A 15,365-nucleotide genomic window follows, 5' to 3' on the forward strand; every position below is an offset into this window, starting at 1 on the left:
GTTATCTTTTTGGGTTTGATTTTTAAACAGGCCATACACGATCCTCTAAAAGAATCAGACCGGATTTTCCTGCCGAAGGACCCAACGGCGTGACAAGTTGTTGACAGAAGTTTATACTTGCGTAGGGTACTTGTGAGTTATCGGCTAATTGTTTTTATGCGTTTACCATCAGTCGTCTTTATCAAATAGAAACAATGACGGACGTTAAAGTTAAAAAAGAGTCCACGGATGTTGTCGATATCGAAAATAGGTGATCTTGGGGGCCAACTATCCAGCTACTACTATGTTTTGTATACGTTAGCTAGCGTTAGCGAAGCAAGCTAATTTAAAACGTGCAGCATTTTGGATAGATGTGTTTCATTTATATAAATCTTTGTCAGATCTCATTGTTGATATAAATTCCGAATTGTGCAATTTGAGTATATTTGAAAGTGCCCGATAGATTCAAATAGATTAAGGTAGTGAATCGTCATTTCTGTGTGATTTGCATGAAGGATAAAGGAGCTCTGTCAGCAGTTCCCGCATGGGATTACCGACCAGGTCATCCAGAATGACATGCCTCATGTGGAGGCACAGCAGCGCGCCATGGCCATTAACCGCCTGCTGTCCCTGGTAAAGACACCGCGTCTGAGCATCGGTTCAAGCTAAAGCACGTAGCTCCTGATGGGTGTTCTTTTGATCTGGAGTCTGGGACAGGGGGAAGGGTGGGGAATAAGGTCGTAAAAATGATGTCTTTGGTAGTTTGTTTAGACATGACAAAGCTGAGCCCAGATCAGCAAACTGGCTCTGAAGTATTCCCTATACGAATCCCAGCTGTATGTGGATCTCTATGCTGGATCTGTGATCATGCCCACTGTGTCGTTACTTTATTCCCGCAGGGCCAACTTGACCTTCTCAGAAACAGCAATGGTTTGTTGTACAGGCTGAAGGATACGCAATCAGCAAGGTGGGGGTCCCTTTTTCATCGCAGATCAGTTCTCCTTGTCTGGCTCATACTTACTCGTGTGAAGATCCCATGTGATTTTATTTGTCTATTCTATTTTTTAAAGTAAAATGAAGGGCTCTGACAACCAAGAGAAACTAGTCTACCAGATCATTGAGGATGCTGGGGATAAAGGTGACCATCTGTTACTGTGCCTTATCAGCTGTTTGTGGATCAGATTAACCATCCATTTCTCTCAGTGTCTGACCATGGATTAAATTTTGTTTAGATTTATTCTACCATCTGTAATGCATCTTCACTCCTTCGCATGATTTTTGATTGGTTTGTGTCTGGGCTCATCACAGGAATCTGGAGCAGGGACATTCGTTACAAGAGCAACCTCCCCCTGACTGAAATCAACAAAATCCTGAAGAACCTTGAGAGCAAAAAGCTCATCAAAGCTGTCAAGTCTGTAGCGGTGTGTTGATGAATGTGGGAGAAGTTTTGAAATGCGTGTAATCACATACTTCTTTTAGGCATTTTTGGAGTAAGAGTTCGAGCAAAAAGACGTGACGTACACCAGTGTTTCCCAGTCCAGTGCTTGGGAAACCTGAGGCTTGGATTGGAAAGCAGTGATGCATATTGTTAAACTGATTCACCTTTGACCTTTACCCCCAGGCCTCGAAGAAGAAAGTCTACATGCTGTATAATCTGCAGCCAGACCGCTCAGTCACGGGTGGGGCTTGGTACAGCGATCAGGACTTTGAGTCTGAGTTTGTGGAGGTTCTCAACCAGCAGTGCTTTAAGTTCCTACAGAGCAAGGTGAAAGATGTCCCCATTTGCTTATTATACTCCTTGATTGTGGACTTAATTAACAGAATCACTATAGTTAAGTGGAGCATGTGTCACTGATGGAAGGTCTTGTGTGAATAAGCTTGGACTTGCTGGATAATAATGGCTAGATAATAATCAGGCCACAGCAGTTGTACTGGCTATCTCAGTGGAGACACTGTTCTGTTTCTGTGTTTTACATATTGGGGATGGTGTGTGTGCTTTGTAGGCAGAGGCTGCGAGGGACAGTAAACAGAGTCCCATGGTGCAGAGGAACAGCTCATTCGCCACCTCACATGAAGTCTGGAAGTACATCTGTGAACTTGGCATTAGCAAGGCTAGTCTGAAGCACCTTTATGCTATACATTTCAGACCCCACTTCTATGTTTACATCTGTGTAACAGCTTGGCAATAACAGGGCTCTAGCATGTAAGTTTAATGATTGTGCTGATCTGTCTTGAAAGCCCTGAGGTAGAAGAGTATTTTTGAAAACTTTGTTTTGGTTTACCATTCTGAGGAGACCTGGTTTAAATGTGTTCCTGTTTGCAGGTGGATTTGTCAATGGAGGACATTGAGACCATCCTGAATACGCTGATATATGATGGGAAGGTGGAGATGACCATCATTGCGGCCAAAGAGGGGACGGTGGGGTGTGTGGATGGCCAAATGAAGCTCTACAGGGGGGTGAACCCCATCATCCAACCGACAGGCCTGGTCAAAACACCCTGCGGACTCTGTCCGGTAAGCACTGCATTTGCCACTGCAGCCAGAAAACTGCACCCCTACCCCAACTCAGTGATTTCCCAATAGCCATTAATAGCCATGACACAGTGATCTCCACAAAAAGTAAACCAAAACAATAATCCCAGCAACCACTAACACAATAATTGAACAGAATAATCCCAGCAACCAGTAACACAGTAATCCAACAGTAAATCTAATGCATCAGGAGGGAGGGACCAACCACTGCAATGACCTGCAGCAAGCAACGTAAACTACAATAAACAAACAATAAACTACCAAGGCCAACAGGCCATCCATCTGATTATCTGGTGACCCCAAGAGATAATAACATCCACAGCAGTGTCTCACTTAAATTACAACGCAACAGTCCTCAGTGGCAAGAACATACCCCCAACAAAGTGAACACCAGCTGCCTCTAGCTACCCCTAGGGCTCCAATACCCTACACCAGTCAGCTGATGACACAGAATTCATAGTAAACCACATGTTCTTCAGTGTTGGGACTGCAAAGAAGAAATAAATTAGAACTCAAGCCCCAATCTGTTTCTTAAAATTTTATCTGAATTGCCCAAAGACTGGAATAGGCCCGTTGGAGTGACTGCCTTCCTCTGTTTCTCCTCCAGGTTTTCGATGACTGCCATGAAGGAGGAGAAATCTCACCCTCCACCTGTGTGTACATGTCAGAGTGGCTGGACTTCTGACCTGTTTTTTTCACCCTTTTCTTCTGTGGAGAAAGTGCCATGTATGTTTTGCTGCAGTGCAATGCAAATATTTTTTTCTGTATTTATATTACAATAATAGCCTTCATGTGTTCTTGAAATGAAAGAGCAAGAGAAGGAAAAGCATTCGAGGTCTGGAGCTCTGCATGTCTCTGACCCGTCCCTCTGTGATGGACCCACGTGAACAGCCACCTTTCCTTTGGACCATAGTTATGTTTCGAAATACAGTGTGCTGGTCTTGGATGGGAGAATCGTGGTCTTATGATTGTGCTTGGTACTTGATTGCTCCAATGCAAGGATCTGAAAAAATCTGCACATATTTTGTTGTGGAAAGTAAATTACTTTTTGTTGTCATTTTTTTGTTGTGTGAATAAACAATGGAACTGAATCTTAGTTGTGTAATTAGTAAACATTTTCTTGGGTCACATGGCTAGTAATGGGAAAAAAAAACTGTCTAGGAACATGTTTTCTACAGCAAACAGTTCTTATTCACAACGCATTATTTTACTGTAATAATCATTACTGCAGCGAAAGCCTAAACGTTATATAATAAAAGATAACCGCAGCTCTCACGATCTACCTAAACACGAGTCAGGCTCGTTCTCTCCGCGCCCCCTGTTTTCCCGGGGTAGACCACTTTCCGCAAGCACGACCCCTGGTGAAAGGAGAGAGCTCGCCTCTTGAGTGACGCATCTATTTTTTTCTCCGTCTCTCTCCGCCTACTCTCTCAGTGACCATAGTAACCAGAGTACGAGGAGCTTAGCAACGCCAGAAGGAGGAGAGAGATAGCACACATCAGCGGCGAGCGCGAAGTAGACAGCCCAGTACACATTACATTGGCTGATCAAGGAGAAAAATCGAGGCGAATATTTATTTTAAATTTACGGGCAATCGTAGTTGGACTCGACGCTTTCAAGCTTTTGCGTGATATCAAAAACTACAAAATTAGTTAATGTCTGACAGTTTGGGCCAGTTTAACATCTAAATCAAGTGTGCTCTTGACGTAATAGTGTAAAACTGGTAAGTCTGAATTCCCAATTGGTAAGATGAAATTCGTTGTGATTCTGGTGGCGGCAGGCATGCTGGCCTTTCTTGGCGTGGTTATCTGCGTTATTGCCAGCGTTTATCCGCGGTCATCGTTCGCCGCGCCCCACGCACTCACAGGCAACCGTTCATTGTCAACTGATGTGCTCCTTCACTCCCTCTCCCCGGGATCTGTGGCACACGCCGGACCGCTGGGAGCTCTCCGTGGTTCTGATTCATATGAGGATGGAGGTTTGGGCCTTGGTGTGGAAGTGCCTTTTCTTAACGAACTAAGTCCCGGTGAGGTTACGGGCACAAGTCCGAAACAGTTCACCTTTGATCGACTGATTTGCACGCCTATTCCTCCCGGAGAGTGCAAAAAAAGGAGCCTTAAACGAGCCGATTATCCGTACGCTGACGAGGACTGGAGCTACCTCAGCGCTACTGCCGAAGAGCTCAGACAAACCGTCATTCAGCAGAACGACCAGATCCTCACGGACCAGCGGACCATCAAAGAGCTCACCGGAAAGCTCTCTGAGTGTGAGAGCGGCCTGGAGGAGCGGAGTCTATCCGAGCGCAGCCTCGGAGTGTGGGCCGGTAACCGCCGACCCATGGCCGGGGACGACGTGAGCATGTCGGTCGCGATGCAGCTGCAAACAGCGCGCGCCGTGGAAGAGCTGGAGAAGGCGATACTTCAGCTGAAAGACCGCATAGAGAAGTTAGAAGTGAGTGCGCGTAACACTACAATGCTCTACGGTGTGCGAGTTTGCATAGCGGCCGGTAGTACCCCGATCTGTCCACTAAAAAAAACAAAACAAAAACAAAAACAAAAAAACCCAAAACAAAACAGCGTAGCTGGCGCTGATTTGCAATGAGTGCTATATTATTCTATGCAATTGTAATGCTAAATTAAGTTACGGTTTTAAAAGCTGAATTGGCTTTATAGAAACAAGAATAGATACATAACTTTAAGCAGCTATTGAAACCAGAACTGTAACTATAGTTAGTCTCTCTCTCTCTCTCTCTCTCTCTCTCTCTCTCTCTCTCTCTCTCTCTCTCTCTCTCTCTATCTATCTATCTATCTATCTATCTATCTATCTATCTATCTATCTATGGCTTGCTGTTTACTAGTTCCTTTTGTGTTCTGTTAGCTTGGGGTAAAACATATGCATGAAATATGAGAGAGAGTTTTGAATTCAATAGTTTAACATTGCTTAGTGTTGTATAAATCAGCCAAGCAATTGAAGTACAGCCCTGTGAAACATAAACTGGAGTAATAAAATTAAGCAGTTAGCAAGAGTTTGCAATTATATTGCAGAACAATCTACAATTATCTAATACCTTGGCAGTAGTTGGTTGTTTTTCATCATTTCTTTGTCTTTCTCTCACCCTCGCCTCTGTCTGATTCTCTCACTTGTCTGTCTGTCTTGCTCTCTTTCTTTCTCTCCTCTGTCTCTGTGTGACTCTCTCGCTCCCTCTCTTCTATTTGTCTTTCTCTTGTCTGTCTCTTTCTTTCTCTTCTGTCTGCCTGATTTGCTCTCTCTTTGTCTCTCTGTCCTACCTGTCTGTTTCTTCTCTTTCCATCCTCCAGCTGGAGATGGTTCCTGTAGTCCTAAACCACTCGGAAACTGTGCTAGGGGCTCCCGGCCTGGGTCAGCCTGGCGGGCAGGTGGAAGACATGGGCAATGCACTGGAGCAGAAGGTGACGCTTCTGGCACAGGAGAGGAAGAACTTGCGAGAGGAGACACAAGGTCACCACCGGCACATTGACCAGGGTATCAACGCCCTGCAGGATCGCATCACCGAGCTGGAGCAGAGTGAGGAAGCGGGCCCTAGGTGCAGGGTGCAGGGAGCAGAGAGGAGGATGGGGGAGGGGGATATAGCACAAGAGATGGGGATTTGTGGAGTCTTGGAGTGGTGGAGAAACTCTTACTTATTGGCAAGATATCCCACCATGGGAAAAATCATATGCACTAGAAACTGTATTAGAGAACCCCCTTGAGTGAATACTGAAAAAACAATAGTATTGCTGATTAATGACTTAGCCATCCTCACTCATTTCAAGCTGCCATGTTCCTTGACACCCTCTTTCTCTTTTCTTCTTCTCCTCTCTCACCTGTTCTGCTCCCAGGCCTTAACAGTTACCCAATGGGCTACAAGCTCTCCTTCCCCATGCGTACTGACTACATGTATGGGCTGGTGAGACAGAACATTCCGGAGATGTATGCGTTTACGGCATGTTTGTGGCTCAAGGCGGCCGGCAACGGGATTGGCACACCGTTCTCCTACGCTGTGACAGAGCAGCCCAACGAGCTTGTCCTGCTACAGGGCGTGCACAGCCCGGCCGAGCTGCTCCTTAACGACAAGGCGAGGCACACGACCTTACTGTTAACCAATCAGATTTAACTTAACGAGTTATCCAGTTTTCCACAAGTGAAATTAGAGCATTGATAAATTACTGTATATGTGCAATCTTAAGGGTATGTGTTGCATGTCATTCTTGAGGCAACAATTCAAAGAATAGTTTAATATATGCTTCCCCTTTTTTATTCACTACGTACCTAATTATGGCTACTTGACAGGGACAACACAATCAAGCAAGCAATGCTGCACATATGCCAAATTTAACCAAAAGATTAGATCTTACCTGTTTATATTAGAAAACATTAGCATGCTAAATTAGTGTATTAGAAGAATTTGCATACTGGAACTGGTTATTGATATATGCAAATTATCTGTTGCCTGTATCATTCCCTGTAGGTGGCACAGTTGCCCCTGTCTTTCCCCCAGGGCATCTGGCAGCATGTGTGTGTGAGCTGGACTCTGCGTGATGGCATATGGAAGGCCTACCAGGGAGGCAAACTGAAGGGGCGGGGTGAGGGGCTGTCGCCATGGCATCCAATTAGAGGAGGTGGGGTCATGGTGCTGGGTCAAGAACAGGTGAGTTAAGAATAGGGGAGGGAGGGACACAGAAATGAATAATGAATCAATTAATACATACTCATTGATACTTCATCTGTTAGGACAGGCAATTAACTGCTGTGTTACTCTCTGACTCCTCTTCCCGGGGCACAGGACACCCTGGGTGGGCGCTTTGATGCCTCCCAGGCCCTGGTGGGGGAGTTGTCACTGTTCAATCTGTGGGATCGAGTGCTACCGTCAACAGAGGTAGCTGCCCTGGCGTCGTGTGGGAAGCCCACCCTGCAGGGCAGCGTGGTGCCCTGGACCGAACGGGACGTGGACATGTTCGGTGGTGCCACCAAGGAGCCAGAAGACCCCTGCTCCCGTGACGCAGGGCCCCAAGAGTGAGGCCAGCTGAGTGGGTGGAGTGTAGGTGGGTGGGGTGAGGGGTGGGATGATGGTGATCTTGCAGGGGTTGGAAGTGAAGTTGTTGAGGGAAGCTTAGAAGTGGGCTTATAAAGGACATCTACTGTGGAACTACATTCATATTCACACTGTCCATCATGTACATGTTTGTGCGTTTCTGCAGGGCAGAGATCTGTGCGTGCATGTCCACAGGAAGCGTGTGTGTGTGTGTGTGTGTGTGTGTGTGTGTGTGTGTTGGCCTGTGTGTACACAACTCTCTGTTCGGATTTGCCAAGCCCTATGCTGAAATTGCCTAAGTGCTTTGAAGCCGTTGTCTGTCTTGTCCATGTCCTGTGCTCTGTGTCAGTATTGTCGTCTTGTTCTTATGTTCAGTGGATAACCTCACCCCCACCAGCCTGTGCTGTGGCCCCTATCCACAGAAGAGCTCTCCTCCATCTCCACACCACTGGTCTTCTCCCTCCAACATTACTCTTCTCCCACCTCAGCACCTGTTTCCACACCTCCCTTAATAAGTTCGCCACAGGTTTTGTCGTTGTAACTGTGACTGTAGGACACTGGATGGACTTAAAGCTCTCTGTTTATTACTCACTGAACTGTTACTGAAATAAACTGAGTTTCTTATGTTCTTTCTTTTATTTAATTTATTAAAGACATATTTGTTTGACAAAATTATTTGCTTATATCATTGGTTTGTGTTAAATGGTGATGAATGTGAAGGTAAATATAAAGTAATTACTTTTTTTCAGAAAGTAAGTTGTCAGGTTTCAGTATAACCTTCCAGTTTGCAAATCCTAGATCAATATGGTATCACATACAGTACTTAGCGGTATTAGATATGCTTATTTAATATGTGGAGGGATGTCTTTATCTTTCAAAAACTCATTCATCATTTACATGTATTGCACGGAGAGAAAGCATGAGCAAGTGCCTGTCTGGGTGGACACACCCACTTTTCCTTTTCCCCTTTTTCTGTTGGTTGATGGCGATTGGTTGTTATATCATGTAATGTTGTGCTTGTTCATACACCTATGATGGACTTATGATGATGTTGTGACGTGGTTAATAACATAAAATAGGTGAAATCAACAACATTGTGCAATATTATGGCTTTTTATTTATACTTTGTGGGTGCTCTGAATGTGTCTTGAGAAGCTGCCTGCTAATGACAATCACACAAGGGGATTATACAGATTAAATGGTGTGGCCTGCAGATTGACTGACACTTTGGCTCCGCAAAGAACCTGTAGCAAAAAAACATACACACACACACACACACACACACACACACACACACACACACACACACACACACACACACACACACACACACACACACACTTATCCACTCTTAGCTAGAAGATGACATCAGTCAGAGTACAGACACATTACCCACCTACCAGAAATAACATTGTAGATGCCTGGTATGCCTGATTCTCTCCACCACCTCCCCCAACCCCCACCTGCTATCTTGTTCTTTTGGGCACACTTTCTTCCAATCTCTTGGCTCCTGCCATGACCTAGATGCAGTACAGATGTACAGATGCCGATTGCTGAGGATCCCCCTTCCAGCAGAGCTCAGCTGGAAGCCTCAGCACCCCTGACCCTGCTAATGAAGGAAATACTAGAGGCAGGCATATTAAACCAAGGTATGACTGAAATGAACAGTAGCCCTGATGTCCATAAGCATGCTGGGATACCTTTAATGTTGTCAGAACAACAACTGTTCCGCCAAAATTCACAACAACATGCAGCAACATTTTTTTCTCTGCTAGCGTGATGAAGACCGTCTCTACTCTTCCTTCCTTTTGCTTGTGCCCTTTCTGTCTGCTGCAGCTGCTGAATTATAGATGTGTGTTAATCACCTCATTCAAAGCTCCTGCGAAGACCCACCACCGTTCTGTTCTCTCTCCGTCTCTCTGATTATTTCTTTCACTCATTCTCTCTCTGACTCCCTCCATCTCACTCTAATCAGGAAATGAAGTCATATGATGTATTATTTATTTGCCTTCCAGCATCTCTCACCTTCTTGCGTGTGTGTTTTCACACACACACACACACACACACACACACACACACACACACACACACACACACACACACACACACACACACACACACACTTCCACACAAGCCAGACTCCTCTCACTCTTCAGTTTGTCCTTATCTAGTTAATCTCTCCTCCTTTCCTTTTCAATTTTCTCACCTACTGCTATTTAGAGGATTTCAAATATGCATAGCATCAGCATTCAACCAACACACAACCACACATACAAGCCACACCAGTTTTCCCTTATTATGTCATGCTAGTGGTTACCAGTAATTTATAATGAATGAATTCATTATAATATTATAAAAGATTTTATTAAAGGTCTTGTTAGTTTTGTTCCTCACTGTCTTATGCACATTGTTGTTAGATATGTTGAATTATGTTCAATTATGTTTTATCATACTGCTGTAATAGTTAACAAATAATATCAACTTATTATTTAATTTAGATTCATTTATTTAGGACTGAGATCAGCCTTCAACCCCATACACATGCATACAAATACATCAAGACCCAGATTCTGCCGGTCTTTGCTGCAAATGGCTCACACTGGTGTCTTACCTGAGAGGCTTTTGTCTCCATTTTAAGTGAACTGAATGCTAAATGTTCTGAATGCTAAATGCTGAATGCTTATACGGCTTCTATAAGCTCTGTGTTAAGTAGGACAAAAGCAACCATTTCTCTCATCAGATTATTTAACTGAACAATGTACTACAAACATATATTCAAAATAAACAACAAGCATATATTCAAAAACATGTGGCTAAACAACACACATATATATATTTTAAAAACCTGGATGTACCAGTTAATTATGCAGCTCCCCCAGATTTGCCAGTCTGTGTTACTGTGACAGAGATAAACAAATTCATACCCACATCACAGAAACCCACAGTTAATACTGGAAACAAACAGCCCACAAACGGATTATGTATTTTAGCAGTGGTGTACATTTCAAGAGCTACTTGTATACATCTGTCTGCCTATTTGTCTATCTGTCTGTCAGGGATTTGGGGTTTTGTTAGGTCTCACATTTGCCATCATATCTGTGTGTGAGTTGCCTTGTGTTGCCAGACTGAGCCAGGGATATGTGGGGGGGATCAATGAGAACACCCTGCAGCAGACACATGTAGCATTGGCTCAAAATATGTAGGTCAGACAAGCCACATTTTTGAGTGTGTGTGTGTGTGTGTGTGAGAGAGAGAGAGAGAGAGAAAGAATAACTTTTAATGAAAGGTATGTACTCTAAGCAGTAGGTGAGACATTGTGAAGACGTGATGTCATGAAGCAGTTACAGAGGATCACAAAACAGCCCACAAGCTTCACAAAATAATATTGAAAAAGATCTTTGCAGTTCTAATATGAACCAATCTACACTAATTAAATCAGGAGGTTGTAGTCACAGGCAATGTGTAAATGTGTGAGTGTTGTCTTGGAATGAGGGAAATGTAGTGATTTAATAAGAACAAATGCTAAACATACAAAGAAATGTGTCAGTATCTGTGTCTCTTTAATAGGGTCCCAATGGTTAGACAGTTTTGGGTTGGGGGGGGGGAGGGAGTGTTCTCTCAGATCACCCATCTGCAGGGAAACAAAACAAAAGAAAACAAACAAAAATACCACCAATTTATCATGTAGTAACCTAACTACAAAACAATAAGATTTTTAATATTTAAGATAGGTTTATTTCACTATTATTTTATTGGTAAATGTTGGCAGCTACTTTTATTGTAGCTGTTGTTGCTTTTCCTCTTGATCAAGAAATGCTAATGGTGGGCGGGTCAATTGTCGCGGAAGTGCCGGTTGCCATGGTCAAGATGTCTCCTTAACAACATAACGTTAGCTGGTTGTGAGAGCATCAGATTTCTATTTGCTTTGCTTTGCTGACACGTAAAGTATTTCATTCTTTGTTATAAAAATCGTATGTTGTCGGACGATATACTATTCATTAAATTTGCTCCTTAAGCGTGTTTGCCACCTATTACGCTATCTATCTATCTATCTAGCTATCTATCTATCTATCTAGCTACTTGACTAGATGGCTAGCTACCTAGCTAGCTAAGTAATTAAAATTGTATTGAGTTAGCTAGATAGCTACCTAGTTAGTTCGCTAGGTTAGATAGCTAGATATGTGTTCGGAACCTGTTACAAGTAAAAGGTAAAGTAACAGTGCCTTTATTCACTGAGTAATTCAGGACTGGTTAATATTGAATTTTAGGTAGCTAGTTAGCGTTAGTGAACACTAGCTAGCTAAGCTAAGTAGCTAGATAATATTTATAGTCAGCTAGCTAGCTATTCCTTGTTATACAGTAGCTTAACTAAGCTAATTTAGCCAGCTAGCAAATTATCCAAAGTTAAGTGCTGAAATAATACAACCGGAAATGTATTCACATAATTTACATGATTAGGTAATTAACGCTAACCTAGATAACTCTAGCTAGTATTTTCAAAATACCTGTCAAAGACAATTTCGAGTTTGTGATGTTATAAAATCATTTTGCTTTTATAAACTGAGGATGACTTAGCTAGCTATCATCTGACTAATTACGTTATCTCCTGACTAGCCAGCTACATGTCTGCCGGTGCTATAGAACCAGCTACCTAAAATATGGCAGAAACGGGCGACAACAAGAAGGAGGAGGCGGACTATAAGAGATTGCACAGCTTCCCTCTGATCAGGGTAAGATTCTACAGGTTTCTTTCTTATTCGGCATTTAACGAGCAGGTTTTCTAGATAGCTGGATAGATTTTGCGTAAGGTAAAAGCATCTTGATATTGGTTTAAGGGTCATCTAGGTCTAGTTTATATTTTGGAGTTCGTCGGAGAGCTAATATTTTACTTCTTTGCACATTAAAACTTTCAAGTAGCTAAGAGTACAAACTGGGTCAGTGGAGTATTTATTGGCTATTGAAGAATGGGCTAACATGTATAACTAAGTTTGTGCTACATTGTGTGTGTGTGTGTGTGTGTGTGTGTGTGTGTGCGCGCGCGCGCGCGCGCGCGCATGCTGTTGTTCTAAGGGTTCCGTATGTATGGAGGAGTTTTGAAATATGCGTCCGTTCCCTGCTATTTAAAATAGAAATAAAAATATTTTTTGACCCGCTGAGGTAATTAATGTGGTGTGTTGATTAGGCAGCAATTTGCAATTGAATAAACGCTTTGTGTTTTCATTCAATGTGAACACAGTATCCATACAATTGCCACACACAGCTGATTGACGCACACCTGAAAATAGAGGGACGGAGTCCATCTCACTACTGGTGACTGATGTTGTGATGCAAACATGTCACAGTGTTACACGACAGCTGTCCCTCTTTTTGAAATGTCTCTATCTGTGTATTTTTCTCTGCCTCTCGGCACCCTCATTCTCTCTTCTGTCTTGCTCTGCTGTGTCTGTCAGTTTAGCTCACTCTTAGCTGTCTCACTTTAATGAGCCTGTCGCAAAGATTTTCACTCTTAGCACCTTATTCTTTAGTCTCTTTTGCTTTCTCTCCCTCATGTTTTCAGCCACACAGTGCCTGCTGTCTCTCACTTCCACAATTCTCACTCAGCATTGTTACCCTTTCAGTGGACCCTCTCAGCTGTCTGACAGTCTCAGCAGTCTTTCTTTCTCCTACAGCATACAGACATGCCAGAGGAGATGAGGGTGGAGACAATGGAGCTGTGTGTTACTGCGTGTGAAAAGTTTGCTTCCAATAATGAGGTGTGTGTTTGACATGTTTGTCCCAGGTACCATTGATGAAGGGCCAATACAAATTGTGCATGGCAACAAATTAAGTTGATGAAGTGTATACCTACAGTATGTTTAAAGTAAAGCACTTGGTGAGTAAAGCACTTGGTGAGCACTTGGTGAGTGATAAGAACAAGGGTTCTCAAACCTTTTGTTGGCGACCTCTTACAGGGGAGAAAATATCCCAAGGGCCCCTCATATTCGTTCAGCGTAATTGTTTTCTGACTGGTATATTCCTAACTCTTTCGCCTGAAAAATTTAGTTTTGCCCTTATATTCTGTGTACTTTATAATCAGATGTTGAGTTAGCTTGGCTGGCATCAGGGCTAGCACCCGAAGGCACATGATGCGTTTTGGTCTCCTGTCACTGTTCTCAATAATACCAAATTTGATATAACTGTTGTCATATTTTATTTCGTAGTTTGAACATAGTGTCACTAGATGATGTGGACTGACTAATATATTTCTCCATGATCTCCATGATTTGATAAACACTGGACTGGAATGTCTTTAGATTCAGCTAACTGCATGTGTTAAATATCCTTTATAAATAAATTTAAAAAACTTTCATATATTACCTTAATAAATAAAGGATTGTTTGATTAATTAGTCAGTTAGTGAATTATATGATAAGATTGATAGTCATTCATTCAGCTGCAGGTGTGTAATGTGCTTGTTTGTGGGTCTCTCTGTGTGTCTGTGCTTCCAGAGTGCAGCCAAGATGATAAAAGAGTCGATGGACAAGAAGTTTGGCAGCTCATGGCATGTGGTGATCGGAGAGGGCTTTGGCTTCGAGATCACACATGAGGTGAAGAACCTCCTGTACATGTTCTTTGGGGGCAGTCTGGCAGTATGTGTGTGGAAGTGCTCTTAACACTTGCACACACAAACACACCCACAGCACACACCCTTAGTGAAGCACAAACAGCTGACAAATCCGAAGATCTGAACCGCGGCACATGCTCACTCCTGCACTAGTCCTGGAGACCCCACCCCGCCCTCCTGCACAGCTCCACATTTCCCCATTTGACCACACCTTACTCACATCATGAATCCTTATCACGCCCTTCGTGAAATCAGTTGGACTTGTTACAGAGTCATGGTAGATACAGGAAAGCATGAACCTATGCAAGTGGTCCCCCCAGCTGTGTGTGTGTGTATGTATGTGCATTAGCATAGCTGTGTTTGTGGAGACCCAACATAGAAAAATGCAGTCATTTGTCTCACCCCCCACCCCCCCTTAAATTTATCAGGAGAAACACGACATTTCACGTTTTTAGTTTTTCTATCCAACAATACTGGATCTCAGTACTCAAAACCAACAATGCTGGATCTCTGTTCTGCCAGACCATCTGGGTGTTGAGTTCCATCTCTACTCTTTCTCTCATCTCTGTCGCTTTCTTACTTGTTCCTTCCCTCTTTCATCTCTCTCACTCTCCCTTTCTCTCTCCTCCCTTCTTTTCATCCTCACCCCTCACCAACTGTCTATCTCTGTTTTTCACTTTAATATCTGTTGCCTGGGAAGTACTTTTTCATAAGAAATATATATTTTTCCAGTCTCAGTATGTGAATATCTCATGTATATATTTTATAGAATATAATTGTAAATTTTGTACATTTGTGAAATTGTTAATTGTTGTATAATAAAACATCACTGATACAATCAGCTTCTTAAAATGCTTGCATCAGCCTGTTCTTTATTGTGATGTGATGTCATTTTGCATGTCTGCATCTCACATAATGTTGCTTGTAATAGTTCAACAGATAGTTCTTTTTTTTTTTTTTGTTGTTGTTGTTGGTGGTGGTACACAAAGACCACAGTTTTGATTTCCAGGGAGCACGTCCTGTAATGCCAATAAATCTTATATAAACATATACAGTTATTTGATAAATACTTATGTTGCTCTGTATAAGAGCTTCTGTCAAATGCTGTTAATGTAACTACAAATATACAAGCTGTCAGCCTTCACATGTGTGGAGGCAAGAGGCTCCCTGCTGGTCCTCTGGTGCAGATGCAGTGTGTC

At 42.9% G+C, this 15,365-nt stretch overlaps 3 protein-coding genes across 5 annotated transcripts; all 3 read left to right on the forward strand.

Annotated features, from left to right (window-relative positions):
- Positions 1-91: 91 nt before the first annotated feature.
- polr3f (polymerase (RNA) III (DNA directed) polypeptide F) lies at positions 92-3,608 on the forward strand. The gene is made up of 9 exons (XM_027016601.2): positions 92-250; positions 495-612; positions 879-946; positions 1,050-1,117; positions 1,288-1,400; positions 1,601-1,744; positions 1,983-2,090; positions 2,303-2,494; positions 3,120-3,608. Exons 1-9 carry the CDS (start codon positions 195-197, stop codon positions 3,195-3,197), a joined length of 945 nt encoding a protein of 314 aa, XP_026872402.1. The 5' UTR covers positions 92-194; the 3' UTR covers positions 3,198-3,608.
- A 339-nt stretch (positions 3,609-3,947) lies between these two features.
- Positions 3,948-7,583, forward strand: nptxrb (neuronal pentraxin receptor b). Of its 2 annotated transcripts, none has more exons than XM_027016622.2 (5): positions 3,948-4,963; positions 5,830-6,013; positions 6,370-6,605; positions 6,999-7,178; positions 7,314-7,583. In XM_027016622.2, exons 1-5 carry the CDS (start codon positions 4,262-4,264, stop codon positions 7,545-7,547), a joined length of 1,536 nt encoding a protein of 511 aa, XP_026872423.2. In that variant the 5' UTR covers positions 3,948-4,261; the 3' UTR covers positions 7,548-7,583. The 2 variants fall into 2 exon arrangements, with proteins under 2 accessions (XP_026872423.2, XP_026872422.2); XM_027016621.2 differs by having other exon boundaries at positions 3,949-4,963; positions 5,830-6,055.
- A 3,833-nt stretch (positions 7,584-11,416) lies between these two features.
- dnal4b (dynein, axonemal, light chain 4b) lies at positions 11,417-15,002 on the forward strand. Of its 2 annotated transcripts, none has more exons than XM_027016599.2 (4): positions 11,417-11,502; positions 12,177-12,292; positions 13,232-13,315; positions 14,051-15,002. In XM_027016599.2, exons 2-4 carry the CDS (start codon positions 12,221-12,223, stop codon positions 14,213-14,215), a joined length of 321 nt encoding a protein of 106 aa, XP_026872400.1. In that variant the 5' UTR covers positions 11,417-11,502; positions 12,177-12,220; the 3' UTR covers positions 14,216-15,002. The 2 variants fall into 2 exon arrangements, with proteins under 2 accessions (XP_026872400.1, XP_026872401.1); XM_027016600.2 differs by having other exon boundaries at positions 12,181-12,292.
- Positions 15,003-15,365: the final 363 nt, after the last annotated feature.

This window comes from Electrophorus electricus, chromosome 21, assembly GCF_013358815.1.
Source record: "Electrophorus electricus isolate fEleEle1 chromosome 21, fEleEle1.pri, whole genome shotgun sequence".
Lineage (NCBI taxonomy): Eukaryota > Metazoa > Chordata > Actinopteri > Gymnotiformes > Gymnotidae > Electrophorus > Electrophorus electricus.